Source organism: Acanthochromis polyacanthus, chromosome 22 (assembly GCF_021347895.1).
Source record: "Acanthochromis polyacanthus isolate Apoly-LR-REF ecotype Palm Island chromosome 22, KAUST_Apoly_ChrSc, whole genome shotgun sequence".
Classification (NCBI taxonomy): Eukaryota; Metazoa; Chordata; class Actinopteri; family Pomacentridae; genus Acanthochromis; species Acanthochromis polyacanthus.
In genome coordinates, this window is record NC_067134.1 from 3430168 (window position 1) to 3450955 (window position 20788).

The following is a 20788-nucleotide window of genomic DNA, read 5'->3' on the forward strand; positions in this document are numbered from 1 at the left end:
ATGTTTCATGTTTTTTTAAAGTGTATTAATCGCTGATTTTTTTTTCTTCTTTTTTTGAATTCCACCACAATATTGCACGGTTGTAAAACAGTTTAGCTTCGCTTTGGTGAAAAACATCAGTGAATTAGTTGTTTATCAATGTCTTCAGCAGTCATTTTTGTTGGTAAATGAGAGACATTAGTACCGCACATGTCTGCATCTTCAAACCATAAACAAGGAAGTGAATTTGGTGACGTATGTGCATTAGGTTTGCGCTGGGGGCTGCTATGATTGGTGGAACTCACGGGAGGCGGGCCAAAATTGCGGGAAAGTTGCGGTGATTGGACAAAATTGCAAGGCCACGCAAAATTTGCAGAGATTGGTTGATTTCGCGTGATCACAACATCGCAAATTCCTGGAGGGACTGCTATATTGATCCCCGAAGGGAAATTCAATTGTTTGGTCTTATCTTTTTGCAAACTGTTCATGCTGTAAGTTAGTGAATGTATTTTACTGCTCAGTGTTCTGTTTAAAGGCAGCTCTCAACTCTCTGTTCTTGCACTCTCCCATAGTGTCAAGTGTCCTCCCACTTTCAATGACAGGTGATTCTCATTGATGATTTTTCTCGCAGTTTCCCCACTTGAAAAAGGATGTTTCATCTACCCAGGGTTTGAGGCAGGGACTCCCACTCATCAATCAGACAGTTGCTTTCTTTCTTTCCCTCTTTTATTTTGGCAGCGGTCGCAAAATTCATGAGATGACATGAGGTGGCAACTTCCATAAGCCATACGTTTAGTTGATAGATTAAGGTGAAAAACCTTTAAACAGAACACAAAGGACTACATTACTGCATTCAGCAATAGTAACAACCATTCCTCATGGACATTTTCACCCACATTAGGGCAAATGCTACTCCTACTCATTTATCGTTTGTCAACCTCAACACCACATAACTGAATGCGACAAAATCATGGCATTGGAGGCAATATTCAACCCATACTATACCACACATTGAATTATCCTGCATTCTAAGAGGTGATTTAATCCAGTTTAACAAATTCTTCTGAGCATTTTATCAAAAATTTTTAACCATTTTATACTTTTTTTCATGGTTTAAAATTATTTAAAGTGCATAAAGTGCTTTTAAAATGCAATCCTTTCCAGATCCAATAAATAAATAAAGGGCATTGTAAAAACCCACCATTACAAACAGGATGAATTCACTGGTCTTAGCTGGAACGCCTCTAATTATCACCAATTAGCCTGCAATCTTATTTTCAACTGAACAATTACAAAACACACAGAAATTATGGTAAAAAACAGACAAAGTTTACTTCCGTGGCTAATGCTAATGCTAATGCTAACACATACTGCAGTGGCACACATCGCAAGCTTAAACAGTCTTTTAGAGTCTCCAGAATTCTGCTCTTACCGGCTGCAACCCGGATTTTGAGATGAAGGCAATCCTGCACAGTTTGCCGCAGATCTTGATGCTTTCCCAACAGAAACTTCCACGGACACTTTGTTTGAACTTCGCTGCGTGTGTCCCCCTTTTTGCCGCCGGTGGCAAACCTGCAGCCCGCAGATTGTTTCCGCCCCAGCTGAGTGTAGGACCTGTGCGTAAATGCTTCTCTTTGAGTTCTCAGCTCCTTCCAGTTTGACTTGATACATCGACTGCTTGCACTCTGTGTCACCTGTACCTTCAGAGCTCTGAATAAAAGAACAAAAGATTTATTGGCAAAGAACAAAAAGGTTTTGCCTCCACAGCAGCTTGTTATGAAAATGATTGTATTTGATGATTGAACGTTCTTATTCATTGTAATACTGTGTGATGTGTGCTAAAAGAGGAAGAAGGACACGAGCTATCATCAATATTATTTCATCTTACATGTCTTATTTAAAAAAAATATGACATTATATAAATATGCACTACTGTTCAAAAGTTTGAGGTCACTTAGAAATGTCCTTTTTCTTGAAATCAGTTCTTTTCAATGGAGATAGCTTTAAATAAATGATAAATCAAGTCTAGACTTTGTTAATGTGGTAAATGACTATTGTAGCTGGAAACGGCTGATTTTAATGGAATATCTCCATAGGGGTACAGAGGAACATTTCCAGCAACCATCACTCCTGTGTTCTAATGCTACATTGTGTTAGCTAATGGTGTTGAAAGGCTCATTGATGATTAGAAAACCCTTGTGCAGTTATGTGTGAAAGTGGGAGCTTTCATGGAGAACATGGAATTGTCTGGATGACCCCAAACTTTTGAACGGTAGTGTACAGAAGGATATGGAAATCATAACGCAGTGTTTGAGCGGTCGTAGGTGAGCTGGTGTGCTAAGGATGAAGAGTGGAAAGGCACTTGGTCCTGATGATATACCTGTGGAGGTATGGAAGTGTCTCGGAGAGGTAGCAGTAGAGTTTGTGACTGGGTTGTTCAACAGATCTTAGATAGTGAGAAGATGCCCGAGGAATGGAGGAGAAGTGTGCTGTGTTCCTCTGACGCTCACTTGAACTAAAAGCATTTGAGCTGCACACTACTAAATATGTATATTTTTGTTTGAGTATATAGTTCTTCTTTATAGTCCGAAATTTGATTAAATGGAATTAAAAATGTCAACAAAAAGATCAGATCTTAATCATTTATTGTCTCCATAATGTAAAGTCACTTCTGTTCACCTTTTTGGTTTCTGAATCAGAGAAAGCAGCATTTTCTCATCAATTCTGTCTCATGCTTTAATCATTAATGTTTCAGGTCATCCTTGTTATTGAACTGTTTTCCATCATGATGAACTTTTCTTGCCATAAATCTCCATAACTTTCTGATGGGATTAAGGTGTGAGGACTTGGCAGTCAGTTCATCACATCGAGATCACTCTTTCCAAGTATTCTGTGCTCTTCTGTGGTTTGTGGTAAATTCATCCTGAAATCCTTCCATTTATGTCCTCAATATTCTACCAAATATCAAAGATTCCTTTGGAAGCAGATCTTCAAGGATTTTAGATTTGATTTCCAACAATCAGAATGTTAGAAGTTTCCCTGTGGATCATATTTTACTGATAGTTTCTCCCAAATGTTTCAGCTCATTTTTACTGGAATATTCTGAAGTAAAGTTTGTGTTTTCTGGTGAATGGATCAGATCTCACATTTAGTTTCAATCAAACCCTGAGGCTTCTGGAAAATACACACAGCTTTAAAATAATGTTGGATCATCTGCTGACTGTGTCCTTATTAAATGCTTTTAGAGTTCATTATTTTTAACCCTCGTGTTGTTTTAAAGTTGGAAAATGTGGAGAATAATAAATATTTTCACCGTGAAACTTCTGATGTCCACATTTTAACATTTTTAGGATATTTTTAACATTTTTTGGTGGAAAAAGAAGAAACGTTTCTAAAGAACATTCACATAAAAATCTACCAAAATCCAGTAAATTCTCTGGATTTTGGTTGATTTTTATGTGAATGTTCTTCAAGAAAATATCAGAAGTTTTACTGATAAATATGGAATCACTTTAGATATTTTTAGGATTTTTTTTGAAGATTTTTATTCATTTTTTGAAAATATTTACAAGAATTTTCCTGCCAAATTAGGGGGATTTTGTTTTGTTTTTTTAAATAAAACTTTTAAGGAATTATTGGAATTTTCTTCCTGAAGGTTTTTGCACATTTTCATAAATTTGGTGAATTTTTTTTGCTGAATTTCTGGATTTTTTTCCTGTTTTTTGGTGGCGTAAATGAAGCCAACAGGAGGGTTGATATCCAGAGCTAATAATAAACAGCAGAGGACTGATGGGTCTCCTTGGTGTTTGCTCCTGTTAACATCTCATCTCTAGTAGTTCCACATTGAAGGAATTCTGCTGGACAACATTGAGAGCATATGAATGAATTTTCCATCCAAAATAATGCAGTGAATGTCAAATAAAGTGGTGTTGAAGCTTGTCAGAAGCTTTCAATGAATGTAGAAAGAGTGTAAAAGCAGCATCCTCTACCAAATGAGCACAATCCATCAATCATCATCAAAGTGTCCAAATTCCAGAGAAGACATGAACTGCAGATTGTAAATGAGTCAAAGTATCAATTTAAAATCATTTCTAGACCATGATCACAAAGTCAACCACTAGATTGTTCTTTTGTGTCTCATTTTTGTGATATTTTGTCTGGTTTTTTTTTTGGGGTTTTTGTCTGACTTGTCGTTCATCTCATGTTTTGTTTCTCGTTTTTGTCGTGTTGTTTCCTTTTTGTCTCTGTTGTGTTTTTTCTCTGATTTCTGTCATTTTGTGTTTTGCTTTATTCGTTGTTTTGTGTGCCGTTTTGTGTATTTTTGTCTCGTTTTTGTCCATTATCCATTTTTTTTGCTGCTTTGTAACTTGTTTGTCTAATTTTTTTTGCCTCTTTTTTGTTTTGTGTCGTTTGTCTCTATCTTTAACGTTCTGTGTCTGATTTTCACAATATTTTGTCTGGTTTTTGCCTTATTTTTTTTCTTTTTTAATCTGACTTTTGTGGTTCTGATCCTGTAGTAAAAAGCGGTCCGGCCCACTTGAGATCAAACTGGGCTAAATGTGGAACCTGAACTAAAATGAGTGTGACTCCCTGATTGAAAGCTTCTTTGAATGCTTCAAACAGTCATTCTCTAATATCAGCCCAGAAAAACGGATCAAAGTTGGTTGTAAGTCCATCTGGAGCCGCTGATTTCCCCAAAAACATTTTCATTCCAGCTCTATCAATCTCTCCAAACACGTGCTTTTAAAGTCAGTCTGAGGAAGAAATGCTTTGACTTGTTAAGAAACAAAAGAAGAGGGGACTGATTTTGCTCTTCAAGGTAAAATGGGAAAAGTAAGAAGGTACTTCAGTGATGCAAGAAGAGACTCAATTGTTCTAACCTGGCTAAGACTCAGACACTGCAGTCTGAAAAGTGGACTGGCTTTGATTGGGAAGCACAGAGATAGGAACTGTGAGTGAGGTGAACTAGAAACTGTGAGAAATGTTCTTCTTAAGTGTAAGCTCTACTCATGCCAACAGAAGAAACATTAGAGACTAGGAGCAGCTGGACGAACTGTTTGTAATCTTTGTTTTCTACTTAACATGGAGGAGTGGACAAATATGAAGAAACTTCTGAACTTTCCCATGACCACAGGACTGCATAAGACAATATCGAGGATTCTCTAAGGACTATGAGTAACACCCAGTAGGTGGCAGCAATACGCCAGTGATGCGTCTGGTCTGCCTAATTCAATGAGGAAGAAAAAGTAACTCAGTGTTTCTGCCGGAACTTCACAGTGTGACACCCGGCGGATGTAAACAAAGAAGCATGAGTTGAGTTTGCTTCACTGCTGTGTGGACTGAGCTATAAAACGGCTGTATTATAGTATGAATGAGAAATATCAGAGCGATAAAGTAACGATGTGTTCAGTTGAGTATCTGAGAGAGTTGATCAGCGACAGACTAGCTGCTGCTGCTGGAGAAATATTCTCAGTTTGAAAAAACCATCGTCCAGTACCAGGAGGAGATCGATCGTCAGCGCAGACTGCTGGATGTCATCTGGAAACCACACATCCCCTTACAGCCCATAGGTGTGTCTGTGTTTTGATGGTGAAGAATTCCACTTCTAGCATGTAGAACATCATGAAGTGTTCAGATGAACTGAGACACACTGTGAGGAAGAGAGAATGGGCTCATAATATGGAGTCTGTTAGTTGATGCTGTGTGGAGTTTTAAAAATGTGATCGTTGTGTTGATTGACCCTGGAAGCAAGAACCAAAGTTTCCTGTTCAGAGGTACTGGAAGTGTTTATCTGAACTACTCCACACTGACAGCAACTGCATTGTGTTATCAAACAGTTTAATAATAAAACTCTGACAGAGGACTCAGTCATTCCATCATTTCAGTCCAGAGACATAATTCCATGTATAGAGATCATTCATGATCTAAAGAAAGCGCACGTACAGAGTTAGAGAGTATAGAAGTCATGTGTTCAACTGCATTCCACTATTAACATGTTGGGTTTCACTGATGAGTCAAATCAACAGTACAGTAACCAGCAGTAAAATAAGAATAACATTAAAATCCAAATGTCCTGACAGGTTTGAAGGCTGAAGAGGACAGCAGCTTTATTCAGACAGATTTTAATGGATCCCCATCAAACCTGTCTGTGTGGTGTGTAGAAAAGTACCCAGTGGTGTTTACCATTAGAACTTTGTGATCCTGTATCCACTGTGGAACAACGTGTTCATAGAAATGTTCAGTCATTTGGAGATGCTTGTATCATTCCTGCTGCTGTTTCATGGCTCCCAGACTTCTATTATAAACCATCATATTCTTTTTGCATCAAACATTTGACTCTTGAGCTGATTCTGTTGAAGACAGCCAGTCCTGGACAAAGTGACAGATGTGTGTTCTCTCATCATCACAGTAGTAACCGTTATCTTTTGTCTCTTTGTCCCTCCAGAGCTCCCACAGTCTTATGTCTGTGAGAATGAGAAGACTGTTGTTGACCATCAGCCCCATGACCAGGAGAGAAACTCCATGGTGGACCATGAGGACCCAGAGCCTCCACGGATTACAGATCAGCAGGAGGAATTCTGCACCAGTCAGGACCAATCAAACCCAGAGATTTCTCAAATTAAAATGGAACAGGAAGAATTGTGCACCAGTCTGGACCAATTAAACCCAGGGTTACCACAAATTAAAGTGGAACAGGATGAACTCTGCTCCAGTCAGGAGGAAGAGTTAATTGGATTGAAACAGGAGACTGATACCTTTGAGGTGACTCCTGCTGATGAGGAAAGTGACCACAGTGAACCAAAACCAAACAGTGATCAGCTCCTGTTTCACATCTCTTGTGTAGCTGAGAGCCCAGATCAGGAAGGATGCAAGGATGTAGACTCAGGATCAACTAGATGTATCGAGCTGAAACCAAGACATCAGAGTAACAACAGTCACAGTAATGATGTAGACAATGCTCCAACATCAGCGAGACAGTGTGATAATGACAAGGCAACAAAATCTGCAACTTGCAAAGTCTGTGGAAAAGCTTTTAGTTGTAAATCAGATTTAATCAAACATCACAAAACCCACACAGGTGAGAAGCCATATTCTTGTGAAACCTGTGGAAAAAGCTTCAGTCAACGGGTCCATTTGACTGTTCACATGAGATGTCACACAGGTGAGAAGCCGTATGTTTGTGGAACCTGTGAAAAAAGCTTTAGTCAACGGACCTCTTTGACTGACCACATGAGACTTCACACAGGTGAGAAGCCATATTCTTGTGGAACCTGTGGAAAAAGCTTCAGTAAACGGGTCCATTTGACTGTTCACATGAGATGTCACACAGGTGAGAAGCCGTATGTTTGTGGAACCTGTGAAAAAAGCTTTAGTCAACGGACCTCTTTGACTGACCACATGAGATGTCACACAGGTGAGAAGCCATATTCTTGTGGAACCTGTGAAAAAAGCTTTAGTCAACGGACCTCTTTGACTGACCACATGAGACTTCACACAGGTGAGAAGCCATATTCTTGTGGAACCTGTGAAAAAAGCTTTAGTCAACGGACCTCTTTGACTGAACACATGAGACGTCACACAGGTGAGAAACCATATGTTTGTCACATTTGTGGAAAAAGATTTTCTGGTTCATCAGCACATAATAGGCACATGGCAGTTCACAAAATGGGAAAACCATATTCTTGTGGAACCTGTGGTAAAAGCTTTAGTCGACAGGACCATTTGACTGTCCACTTGAGACGTCACACAGGTGAGAAGCCATATTCTTGTGGAACCTGTGGAAAAAGCTTTAAATATAGTTATCAATTAAAAGCCCACATGAGAATCCACACAGCTGAGAAGTCCTGATCCTGAAACATCTGTGGAAAACATAATGTCAGAACTAAGGTTGAAACAACATGTAAGAGTTGGTACAGGTTAAAAGTAGATGTTTTAGATTTAAAGCAGCTTTAGTCTGTGGTTCAACAACAACTGTGAGGAAGTATGTAAGCAATCCTTGATGATTAGACCAGATGGAGTCTGGACTGTGGTGGTGGTGGAGCAGGCAGAAGAACCAAACTGAATGTCTGGATGGATATGGTATTGGTACAGACTGCTACATTTCTGCTATCATGACATCCTTCATCAGCAGAGCAGTGATTGGAGATAATGTGAAGCTGTTTGGAACATTTTCACATCCTGCTGAGAGAACATGGCTGTTCAGGTGTGAACATACTGCTGGAATCCACTCAGCTTGAGCTCTGCTGTCTTTCAAGTAAAAGGAGGCAACGAGATACAGAGACATTGTGACAGTAGGACACAACAGAGTGTGTCACTGCAGCAGAGGAGATCTGGACGTGAAATAAAGTTGTAATAAAACGTGCAGCTCCATGACTGCTTCATGAAATGTTTTGAATGTTTTCAAACAGATGTACATGTACATGTTGTTTCATAATGAATGTAACATTGAAGATCCCCAGCAAGAATAACTCTGAGTCAGATGTCAAAGACATAACCAACATTATTATGTTTTCAAGCAACAGACACGTGGTTTTACTAGTAGTAGCTGATACACTCCTGCAAATGTCAAAACCAGAAATGTTAAAAACAGGTGAAGCTGTGCTGCAGTTTCTGCTGGTTACATAAAGGTCTTATGCTATTTATTTCTTCTATTGTCACCACATAGGTCATCTGTGTGATTTGTTCGTAGGATCTCATTGTGTCGTCATACAGCACATTGAACCCTTGTATTGTCTGAACGTCCTGAACACTCCTCCTGTCCTCAGGGTCAGAAATGACCTGCCTCCACTGAGCCTCTAAAATAGAGCAGCTTAATGGAATTTTTAACCAAAAATCTATTTTACATGAAGAAACAACCTGTCATGCATCACACACTTTGTGAATGCCTGTTTTTGCTTCCTCAGAGGGTAGAAAGACTGTATTTAATCAGTGAACACCATTCGTTTTTATACCATTGTTCATGCTGTAACTGTTTTCTTTCTATAAGTAGAGGTTTATTATCACTATTATTGCTGCTAAAGGTACTGCACAGGTGTAAACATTTCTTGTTTTGCAAGAGATAATACTTCTATAGCCTAATAAAGTACCAGAAATGTGCAGAAATGAACTTGAAATGCATTTTTGAAAGGAAACAACAGTGTACTGTATCCTGTACAATGGAATATAAAACTACAAAACTCAACTACCAGATACTAGTACTCTCTCATTTTTTGGGTCATTGCTCCCACCCGAAAGATTCATAACCTACATCAATCATAAGAATAGAAAAAATAACAGATTCAAGCAAAAATATTCCAACATATTAAGCTCTAATTAACACATGGAGGACAGACTGCAACTGTATTTGTCACACGTGCAGCACACAGTATTTGTTTTACAGTCCTTCTTGTTACTCCTGGATGACTAAAAAAATGTGATCTCTGACCTGCTGGGAACTGAAACCTGAAAACTGCCCTCATGGCTTCAGCAATATCAGATTAGTCCATATTCATTTGAAAATCTGCAAATATGACAATCTCAACAGTCCAGAAGTAGCCAGGGTGTAGAATCTTGACCCCACTATGTATTATGCTAGTTATTTAATGTTTTGTAACCTCGGTCACTTTTCCATGGGGGTCAATTTTCTATCTGACACCGGGTAAAAAATGACCTGAAGACAGTCTTTGTACCCTGGTGGTGTACAGCTTTGATGAAAATATAAACAAAAACAATGTTTCACTTTTTCTAATGTTGGGGTCACTTGAGGAAAAGTGATCAAATTTCAAGTTGAAAAAGGTCATTTAGGGGCCGTTCTATGCTATTAAACATGGTGGCCTGGTTCATTTTGACCCGAAGACAGCACTAAGGTTCAAACAACAGCAAATCAGTAAAAGTATTTTCCAGTTGAGTATGCTAAGAATTTACCTCAAGTTTAAATAATGAGTCCACAGTATTATTAGTTATTTAAAGAAATGCATGACCAGAATTAGCAACAAAAATGACTAAAATGAGACACAAAATGAACATCTCATTTGGATCATTTTGTACATTTCAGTCTGTTTTTAAGAAAAAAAAGTGTCATAAATCAGACTGTAAATGATCTATGAACAAAGCTCTCTGTAAAAACCCTCAGAATGTAGAATAGAATAAATGTGGACAGTTTCATGACTGGAAGAGAAGATTTCTGGATCAGTTTGTGTCTCATTTGTGTCATTATGTGTTTTGTTTTGGTCAGTTTACGTCTTTCTGTCTGGTTTTAAACATTTTGCATCTTTTCATGTTTTTTTTTCTTCCATTTTGGTCATTTTGTGCCTTAATTTTGACCATTTTGTGGTTCATTTTGGTCATTTTTTTGGTTTATTTCTATTTAAAATTGTTCATCTTGTTAGTTCTTTTGGTCAGTTCACGTCTATTTCATCATTCTGTGACTCAGTGGCCATTTCTGTTTCAGTTCTCATCTCATTTTAACTCTGAATTGCTCATTTTATCTCTCATTTTAGTCATTTTGCATCACTTTAAGGTTGTTTTTTCATTTTCTACATTTTGTGTCTCATTTTCGTCATTTTTGCTTAATTTTAGTCCCATTTTGGACACTTTTATCTTTTTGTTTCACATTTGATGTCCCTTTTCTAATTTTATGGCTCATTGTGGTATTTTTCTATCTTGGTCGGATGTTTTATGTTCCATTTTGGTCATTTTGTGTCCCATTTGAACTGTCCCATAACATTGTTGGACCGTTCAGTAGACTCTGTTTGGGTCTTTTTCTCACCACTGAAACATTTTGTCCATTTTTATCTCATTTTGGTCATTTTATAGATTAGATTAGATCCAACTTTACTGTCATTGCACAGAGAACAAGTACTAAGACAGTAAATGCATTTTTTAAAAGTCCATTGTGATGTCAGAGAGAAGAACTAACAACTGTTACCACATTCCATATTCTGAAGAAAAACATGGAAACACTTGAGAAAGTCAGTTTAACACACAAAGCTTGGAGATATTGGAGAGTTGTGGTGAAGATTTCAAGTGTGAAACTTGTGAAGACATTGTGAGCAAAGACTGTGACAGAAAAATGAAGCCTCCTCAGCCAGATAGGAAACATTCAGGTAAGACAGAAGTCCAGACAACGAGCTGCAACTCAGCTCCAGATATCAAACTACACACTGACATGTTAGACTGAAGTTTTCACAACACTGACAAGCTAACATTTGCTCATTTTGTGCCTTATTTTGATCAGTTTGCATCCTTAGGGTTGTTAGTGGATAAAATGTTGTCATTTTTTATCTCTTTTTGTTGTTTTTGTTCCATTTGGGTGACTTAAAGGCTGTTTTTGTTGAATTTGCTCATTTTGTGTCTCATTGAGGCTCATTTTCATCATTTTGTGTCTATCCTTGGCCACTTTTTGTCTTTAGGATTGTTTTTACTCCTCATTTTTCGTGCTTTTAATGTTTTTTGTTCCATTGTGAACATTTTGTGTCTCATTTAGATAATTTTTTTGTATCATTTTGGACATTTTGCATCTGTTTAAGGTTTTTCTGTTTCATTTTATGTCTCATTTTGTGCATTTCAGTCTGTTTTTAGGGAAAAAAGTGTCATAAATCAGACTGCAAATGATATATGAACAAACCTTTCTGTAAAAACTTTTAGAATGTTGAATAGAATAAATGTGGACTGACTAGGTAACCTTACAGAACCTTTACTGTTGTGATGTACACATTAACCTGACTTTATACACTCCAAGAAAATATATATCTAACCGTTGTGATAGGGATAAATAGAAGTTCCAATCTGTTGATTTTAATTGCAGGATAATGCTTTATTAAAATATATCTCAGCAGGGAAATAGCTATAGCCATTAAATCATCAGACAATGAATCAATAGTTAGTTAATATTTCAGTGGCTCGTCATGATTCCTAACTGCTACTATGCTTTCATAGAAGAAGAGTAATAATCACCCACATTATGTAATTTGGAGGGGGAGAGCAGACGGTGTGGCCACATCCGGCTGATCACCTGAAGAACGACGAGCCTTGGAGCCTCCAGGGGGAAGCAGAGAGAGTTCAGTCCAGATTTAGATCTGCTTGTGTCCTTTTTTGTTGTTTGGGCCAATAAAAACTTTGTTATAATCCTCTCTGGTGTCATTCCTTTGGAAATGATGGAGTTCAGTAATGTTCCTTCAGTCAGTGTTATTTTTAGAATCCTCAAACAGCAGTAAGAGCAGTCCTTCAGTCCATAATCCCAGTAGAACACATATTCTTTGCAGATCATGTTGAATCACCCGTCCAAAGTTATGTGGTAAAATCCCTCATGCTCAGAACTGTTGTCTGGTTTGCATCAAGTGACTACCCCACAACAACTCCCAACAAATATATTCCAACAGGTGCATTTTATAACATCACTGCTTCTCTTCAGAATTTGCATATACGGTGACATCATATTCAATTTACATACGTGATGACAGCACACTTTAATTTACATACACGATGACATCATACATCCTCCCCCCTCCTCACTTGTGCACTTCCCCCATCCACCGACTTCATGGCCCCCGCGTGGTCCGGATGAACCAAAACCACCTGTTTAGCCTGTTTAGCCCTTTCATCCGGTCTATTCATGTATTTGGTTCATCTGCAGCCCAGCACAGGCTTCCGGTGGAGAAACAGGAGAAGCTGATGTCAGCGTCTAACTCTCACTAACACCCACACTGTACATTTCTGCACAATGCACACAGACTGACAAGAAATCCTCCAAAATCTATACAGAGCTAATGAACCTTTACTGTGAGCATTTAATTCAAGTTTATCTTAGTTCCAGACTACTTGCTCTGAAGGCAAGACAGGGGCTCCCAGAATTCTTCCATTTAATTCCGCTGTTTTAAATGAGATGAAAATAAGATACTATTAAAAAATAAAGCAATATACTATTCATACTTAGATGTAATTGTGTAATTATATAGTGCCCTGCCACAATAAATAAGTTCTTAAAATTGGTCATCATAAAACAATACAGCACATCATAAACGGATCTCAGAAGAAACAGCTTGCAGTTACCACATTTTACTTGTTGTTGGCCTTGTTAATATATATATTTTAAAATATGATCACGCATACTGTACACAAACACTGTATGCATGAAGATGAATAAAATTACTATACATGTACAACAGCATCATTCATTGAAGTGTAAACAATAACAGTCTGGTGAAATAAAAGAATATTAGCATTAGATTTTTTTGTTAAATGGCCAAATTCTGGTCCCTCCACAAAGTAGCATTCATTTCCTTTTGTTAACTGCCTATATTTACTAACTCTACAATATCAGCCAGTCAGTCAATTTACCATGTCTAAGGGAAATATTAACATCAGATCCAATGTGGGATAGTACTCCTTGTGCTGCAGAGGGACCACCTGACCCAGATGATAGGTTTCTAGAACAATTGCAAATGAAAGTAGAAAGACTAAGTCCTTACACTGTTGGAAGAATTTTGTTCAAATCTAACACAAATAACTCTGCACTTTAAATACTATAGATTGGCTCATTAGAAAATAAAAAGCTGTTTGCTGAAACTTACTTTGTCTTCTGTCCTTCTAATGATCTTTGAAAAAGGAAAGCTCCCTGTATTGGATCTCTCGGTGCACTCATCACATTGTTCTCCTAAATAGATCAAAATTAGAACAGTTGAGAGGTACTGTTGTGAGTCAATGTCAACACTCATGATTTGTTCACGTTGACCATTGTTTTGATGCCATTTAACAGAGGGGACTAGAGCAACACTGTAACAGGCTTGATTTTCTTTTTATGCACGGCCTTATAGTAGTACATGACCAAACCCTCACTGAATGATTCAGACACCTTAACAGCAATGTAATGTGGTATGGAAACTCAATAGAATCTAACTGTACAATACATCCAAATGTAAACAAATGACACTGCAACAATATCTCAGTATTGAAATAATACAAACATTGCTCTATAAGATAACTTTCACTGACTCAGCAAATAGTCAGACATAATTGCATTGACATTAAAACATGTTCTACATACCTGTAGTTTGACCTTTTCTTTTACCTCCTCTGTTTGGGCTCTTGCTCCCAGCCTTGCTTCCTTGAACTATGTTCACATGTCCCACCATGTGACTGCAGGCTCTTTTCCTGCAGCTACACCTGAAGCTTTTTTAGAGTTTTTTAGGGAAAGTATCAAAAATATATATTATTAATTTAAGGTAACTCTAATTTCAAATCAAAAACATCTCTGTCGATTTGAGAAATCTTGTATGTTATGAACCCCAGCAGAAAATGAACTGCCTTTCTGTAGCAGAGCTCCAGTCAACGTAGTCTTGACAAGTAATTCTTGTGTTCAAAACCGAAGTACTTCAGCTAGTAAATACTATGTAAGGCTTGATTAAAGATAATACTACACTTGTTTTTATGAATCAGTACATGCCCTGTTCAGTTTCACTCAGAAATGTCCAGTCTGTCTTCTTTCACCCTTTCCACATCATAGCATAAAGACTCTGCATGACATCAGAGTCACAGGAGTCAATTTTATTGACCAGTCATCTTCTATGAGAGCATTAGAAATTAAAATGCTTCCATTTTGAAATCAGCATGTCAGTTGCAACATCACAAAGCAACATCATGCTGTGTAAACATGTTTTTTTCCACCTATAGCACTTGGTTAAGTGTATTAAAATTCAAATTATAGTCACTACTCTGGACAAATTTTGAATGATATTTTTTCAATACATACCCTCATTCTGTGATTGAACCATCTGTCCTCTAGAGGACAAATGGCACAAAAAGAGACAAAAAAATGACCTGAATTAGATAAAAACATGACCAAAATTAGCCTCAAAATGACCAGATTGATCCAGAAATCTTTACTAACATTCATCACGGTCCAAATTTATTCTATTCAACATTCTGAAGGTTTTACACAGAGGTTTGTTCATAGATCATTTACTGTCTGATTGATACATTAATTTTTCTAGACATGCTGAAATGCACAAAATGATCCAATAAGATGGAAAATGACCAAAATTGAACAAAAACAACCTTAAAGTGATGGAAAATGACTAAAATGAGAGATAAAAAAAGTAATTCAGAGCAAAAATGAGATGAAAACTGAAACAGAAATGGCCACTGAGTCACAGAACGATGAAATAGACGTGAACTGACCAAAAGAACTAACAAGATGAACAATTTTAAACAGAAATAAACTTAAAAACACACAAAATGACCAAAATGAACCACAAAATGGTCAAAATTAAGGCACAAAATGACCAAAATGGAAGAAAAATAACATGAAAAGATGCAAAATGTTTAAAACCAGACAGAAAGACGTAAACTGACCAAAACAAAACACATAATGACACAAATGAGACACAAAATGATCCAGAAATCTTCTCTTCCAGTCATGAAACTGTCCACATTTATTCTATTCAACATTCTGAGGGTTTTTACAGAGAGCTTTGTTTTGTTTACTGTCTGTGGACCTGGAAGGAGCAGCTTCATATCTGGAAAAAAGATTCACAATCAACGGTTTGTTTAACAGAAGAGATCATCTGAGTTCAAAGTGGCACCAAATCCATGTCATGTTTGGGTCGTATGTTGGCCTTTAACTTTGAGCAGGTGTGTTATTATTTACAGTGTTTATGGTAGAATGTGGCCGTTTTAATGGCAGATCACATGGAAGTAACATGAGCCAGTTTGAAATAGTGAGTTATGCAGAAGAACAACATAAAGAAGAAATTCAAAGGTTTGAATCAGTAAATATGTTAGATTATATGTTTAATCTATTTTGTGTACTTGTTGATGGAAAACGTTTCATAAAAGAAACCTTAATAATGATGCCTTTTAATGTTTTAACCCTCCTGTTGTCCTCATTTTACAGGCACAAAAAACATTGTTTCCTTGTCGAAAAAATAAAAAAAATCCTCAAATTTCTGAAAATTTGTAAAACCTTCAGGAAGAAAATTCCAGTAATTTTATAAAAGTTTTCTTTTCAAAAAATCACCCAAATTTGGCAAGAAAATTGTTGTAACTATTTTTTTAAAAAATGAGTAAAAATCTTCCCAAAAAAATCCTAAAAATATCTAAAGTGATTATATACATTTCAGTAAAACTTCTAATATTTTTCTTTAAAAACATCATCAACAATCCAGTGAATTTCGCTGGATTTTGGTTGATTTTTTGTGAATGTTCTTTAGAAATATTTTTAAGTTTTTATTTCCACCTAAAAATGTTCAAAGATTTCCCAAAAATGTTGAAAACGTGGACATCAGAAGTTTCACTGTGAAAATATATATTTTTTCCCACATTTTCAAACTTTAAAACGAGTCCATTTTGACCCACAGGACAGGGTTAATTAGTCATGTGAGAAGTTGAGCGTAAGTTAATTTTTATTATATGAAGTTGAAATATATTTTTTAGTCATTTTCTAATTCTCCAGGATTAAGGACTGTGTAGAGACCTGTAGGGGGCAGTAACCAGCACCTACTATTAGAGCCCCTGTATTATCAGAGCAGCGACAACTGGGGATTTGAAGCCATTTTGTTTCCATTCACTCAATATGGGACGCGCAGCGCGAGGTGCACATTCACAAAAACTTGCTACTTGTGGATTGTTTACTGATTTGAAGACATGTTTTGGACAAAATATATTACTGGCTTGTTTTTTCTGGATGTCCAAGGTTGGATTATGGCCGTTTTTAGTGGAATATTTTCATCTGTGACTAGTTATGAGCCTTCAAAGGTGAGTTTTGCTGTTTACGTTATTTGTTGGACAAATGTGTTTATATTACCCGCTGTGGTAATCACATCTGAAAGTGGTTTATACCGGTGGATTCATGAGAATCTAAGCTTTCCATAGGTGTATAATGTTTCTGTCATTGAGTTTGCAGCTTTGGTCAATTTAGCAAAATACGTTTGCACATCTCAAGACGGCCCGAATACGGAAGTTTAACGGGTTACGGTACCCAACAGTCACCAGTAACACATCTCCATGCATGAATATGGTCAAAGTCAAAATAACCACAACTGCCTAAAATCACATCAAACTTTTCTGTCATTCACCCATACACCATAACATGAAAGTACATACATGGGACTAACCTGGCACAAAAACGATGAAGTCGGTTTCCATCCCACTCTCCGGACTTTATTTTTCCACAGTGTCCTTCTTTGACTATTACTGGGAAATCTAAACATGTGGAATCCCTTCTACGATCGATTTGTGCACCCAAAGGCACAACAGCCTGTCATTTTTCAGGTATTTAAGAAGCGAAAAAGGACCTAGAATTACTCTCTGCAGTGTAAACAACGTTAACAGAAAACCCGGCGTTCATGAATAGGAAACAAAATGGCGCATATAGATCACATGACCAAAATATTTCGGACCCGTCATGTCGATACTCTGATAATATAGGGACTCTACCTACTATGATGTTCTCCACTAGCTTGAAGCAGAGGGTTCCCTCAGCATGGCCAGATGAACACATCTATTGTGTTTCCACTCCGTGTTCCTGCCACGCCTGCAGGATGACCTTCATACTTGTGGCAGTGGTTGGACAATCATCCAATCAGAACGCAGAGCCACATGACACCCAACCAGTTGTGGGTGCTGGGTCATACACATCACCCAATATGTCAGATACTTTCTTAGAGGTTTTTCAGTGGACTGTAGACCCAGTTTCACTCGTTTTTCTTTTCTCACATTGAAATTTGAGGCTGTTTGAAGATGAATATCTCAAGAACAATTCTAGATAAAAGCCTGAAACCTTCACTTGTTTGTCTTGCTAACATCAGCAGATCAGATTGTTGTTAAATACAGCAGTGGAAAAAAGTTTTTGGACATCCCATACATTTCTGAAATACTGCATTAAGAATCACTTTGAGGTCTTCAAGAGTCATTTATTTTAGTACAATCATAAAAATAAACACATCCTAAAAAAGACATGAAAAACTGAAAATTGACTGGTTCCATAAAACGAGAAATTTGGTAGAATTTAGTTTTGTTAGTTTTTCTTGTAAACAACAAACAAAAAAATATATCATTTGTATTTGTGTCTGTCTGATGCAGCCACACCCTTAGAAACACACAAAAAAGACTTTACAACAAATATTTCATGATATTTAAGATTGTGTCAAATTTTCAGAGTGTCTGAAAACTTTTTCCCTCACTGTATCTGTCAAAGCATGAAAATGTGCCGTTATAAAAACGCCACCATCTCCAGACACATATATGTGGTCATGGTTCCATGATGCCAATGTCATGGTAATGACTGGATGCAGCTAATTTACAAAGAAATGATTCTAAACTACATGTCAGCTTTCAAAGATTGGACTTTTCATAGAACACTTCATGTTTTTTTATTTCAACTCACACGTAATCTGAGATTAGTTGATCTACTTGTTCAATATTAGAGATTCCTATAGATAGATGATAGATTATAGATGGATAGATAGATACCTACGGTCAGTAATCTCCTAAATTAATTATTATTAACCATCAGACAATCACTGCACCAGCTCTGCATCTAACAGGTTCCTGCAGCCCAGAGGGATCTGAGGAACAACCACTTAACCCGCACGGGCCCGTATTCGGGCCCAAAATGGCCGGCTGAAGTTTAACAGCAAAAGCAGTTTTAGCTTCAAACGCGATGATAGAAACACTATACATGCATGGAAAGCTTAGAGTCTCATGAATCCGCCGGTATAAACCACTTTCAGATGTGATTACCACAGCGGGTAATATAAACACATTTCTAAAACAAACAAAACTTTAAAGGGACACATAAAGGGCATAAATCACCTTTGGACGGTCTTTTACCGGTGAACGATGAAAATAATCCACAACAACCGGCCATAATCCAAGAGTAGTCACCAGACAATACTAGCAAGTATAATATTTTGTCCAAAACATGTCTAGAAATAAGTAAATAATCCACAAATAGCTTGGCTCCGTGCACGTGCACGTGGCGCATGGTGGAGCAGCGTGTTCCATAATTCACTGCATTTTTGTCCATAATTTTATGAACCATTCTGAAATCCACACTGTCTCGGTCTGAAAATGGCGACTGAAGCCTCTGCTTTCGATTCCAACCGCATTTCAACCAATCAAGTGACTCATCGCTGCCTCCGAAGCCTAAACAGCCAACCGTTGCCGAGACCGATGGATCTGGTGACCCTCATTTCATCAGTAAATTCTGAGCAAATCACGTCGGAGGAAACGTTTGACTGACAGGGCATGTAGCCAATGAGCTTGCTGAATAGTCGAGAGGCGGGTTTTAGCGGCTCTGTGTGATTTTTCACACCTCCTGCTCTCCTGCTGCGGCCAGGAGCTGCAGCTTTTCTGTCTCCGTCTGTGCCTCTGATTCAGATCAAGATCCACACTGAAGCTTATCTGAAGTGATTTTTTGAGTTCTTTATGAGTTTTTGGAGTGAAAATAATGTGAAAAAGGGCTGATAAACGAACATATACCATTTTTGCACAGGGTGTACATAGGGTGTCCAAAATTGACATAATTGAGCATATTAGTACAAAAACATGTGTGAAACACTCATTTCTTGGAGTATTGCTCTGAAATTTTGTCCTGAACTATGTAAGACCCCAGGCTGTTGCCTTGTTGTGTTTCAAGCTGTCACAGTGCTGCCACACAGCCCGATCTCACGAGGATTCGTGAAACTGTCACGTAAATTTTTGTTTCGGCTTCGTGCGCACCAACACGATTTCGTCATGTTTTTCGTGCCGCTCACCACGAAATGCGCACCAATGTATTTTAAACGGCGGACTTTTCGTGCCACTCAGAACGTATTTCAAAAGAATGTGTATATTATATTTTTAATGTAAAACCGCGGCGAATCCAACGCTATATTTTGCATGACATCGTCCCTAAACATAACCCTAACCATAATCCTAACCATAACCTAACCATAACCTAACCATAAGCCGGTGGTACACTTACCAATTTGCATAGGAATTTCAAGAATGTCCGGCGGCCGGCGGCCGCAAACGCGATCACACAAGCAGTATACGCCGATGGACAGCTTAGATCGTCATGAATCCGCCGGTATAAACCACTTTCAGATGTGATTACCACAGCGAAAAACATTTCGTGGTGAGCGGCACGAAAAACATGACGAAATCGTGTTGGTGCGCACGAAACCGAAACTAAAACTTACGTGACAGTTTCACGAATCCCCGTGAGACCGGGTTGTGCCACACTAATTTTCAGGTGTTTTATTAGGGAAAAAATTTAGGTGAAAATAATGGATTTTGCAACGAAGCAACTTCGACACTAAACAAGAAATTAGACCTGAATTCTGTGAAGCCGGATCTCAAGGACTTTAAGTTTGTGGAGGACTTCATGAACTTTTACTGAATCCTGCATGGAGAAATCTTCTTGGCAGGGGTTCAGTCTGTGTCCAGTGTGCATACGCTGGTGTCGTTGTAGGGTTCCTTGTTGATTGGACGTCGGTCCAGACTGGTCAAAGCAGCACTGTTCACCATTGGCAGAGTGCTGACAAGTCTGAGAGTTTTGTCCATCTGTTCCGTTCTGATTGAAAAACAAAAACAAACACAGAGAACGTCAGTGTTTCCTGCAGCATTGAAGAACTGATGCCTTGCCTGAGATAGAGAGCACCCCAAATGACATCTGAAGACACTTAACTGTTGGAATTTAACATTCAGTTGTCCGATTACGTCAGAATTCCTAATCTAACCCGCATCCCCAGATTAATCTGGACCAGATTTCTGTGTCAAAATGAATACAGGTTAGACTGAACGATAGCTGATAATGTGTTAACAGAATTCAACTGACCACAGTTGTTCA

General features: G+C 37.9%; 2 protein-coding genes across 30 annotated transcripts in view; one reads left to right on the forward strand and one right to left on the reverse strand.

The window, feature by feature from the left end:
* Positions 1–20788, forward strand: part of LOC127531994 (zinc finger protein OZF-like) — a 289632-nt gene that overhangs the window by 177278 nt on the left and 91566 nt on the right. For 2 of the 12 annotated variants that reach the window (XM_051942900.1, XM_051942898.1), the window contains exon 3: positions 7058–7889. The exons of 1 other annotated variant lie outside the window; for it this stretch is intronic. In XM_051942900.1, coding sequence (XP_051798860.1) covers positions 7058–7827 — 770 coding nt within the window. In that variant the 3' untranslated portion in view covers positions 7828–7889. 9 more of the 12 variants (XM_051942899.1, XM_051942896.1, XM_051942905.1 and 6 more) reach the window with 7 other exon arrangements.
* Positions 1–20788, reverse strand: part of LOC127531964 (zinc finger protein 665-like) — a 266519-nt gene that overhangs the window by 133325 nt on the left and 112406 nt on the right. For 5 of the 18 annotated variants that reach the window (XM_051942649.1, XM_051942653.1, XM_051942650.1 and 2 more), the window contains exons 4-6: positions 20273–20512; positions 13530–13612; positions 12840–13385 (exon numbers count right to left, since the gene is read on the reverse strand). The exons of 1 other annotated variant lie outside the window; for it this stretch is intronic. In XM_051942649.1, the coding sequence (XP_051798609.1) occupies positions 13268–13385; positions 13530–13612; positions 20273–20512 (441 nt within the window). In that variant the 3' untranslated portion in view covers positions 12840–13267. 12 more of the 18 variants (XR_007939178.1, XM_051942662.1, XM_051942657.1 and 9 more) reach the window with 11 other exon arrangements.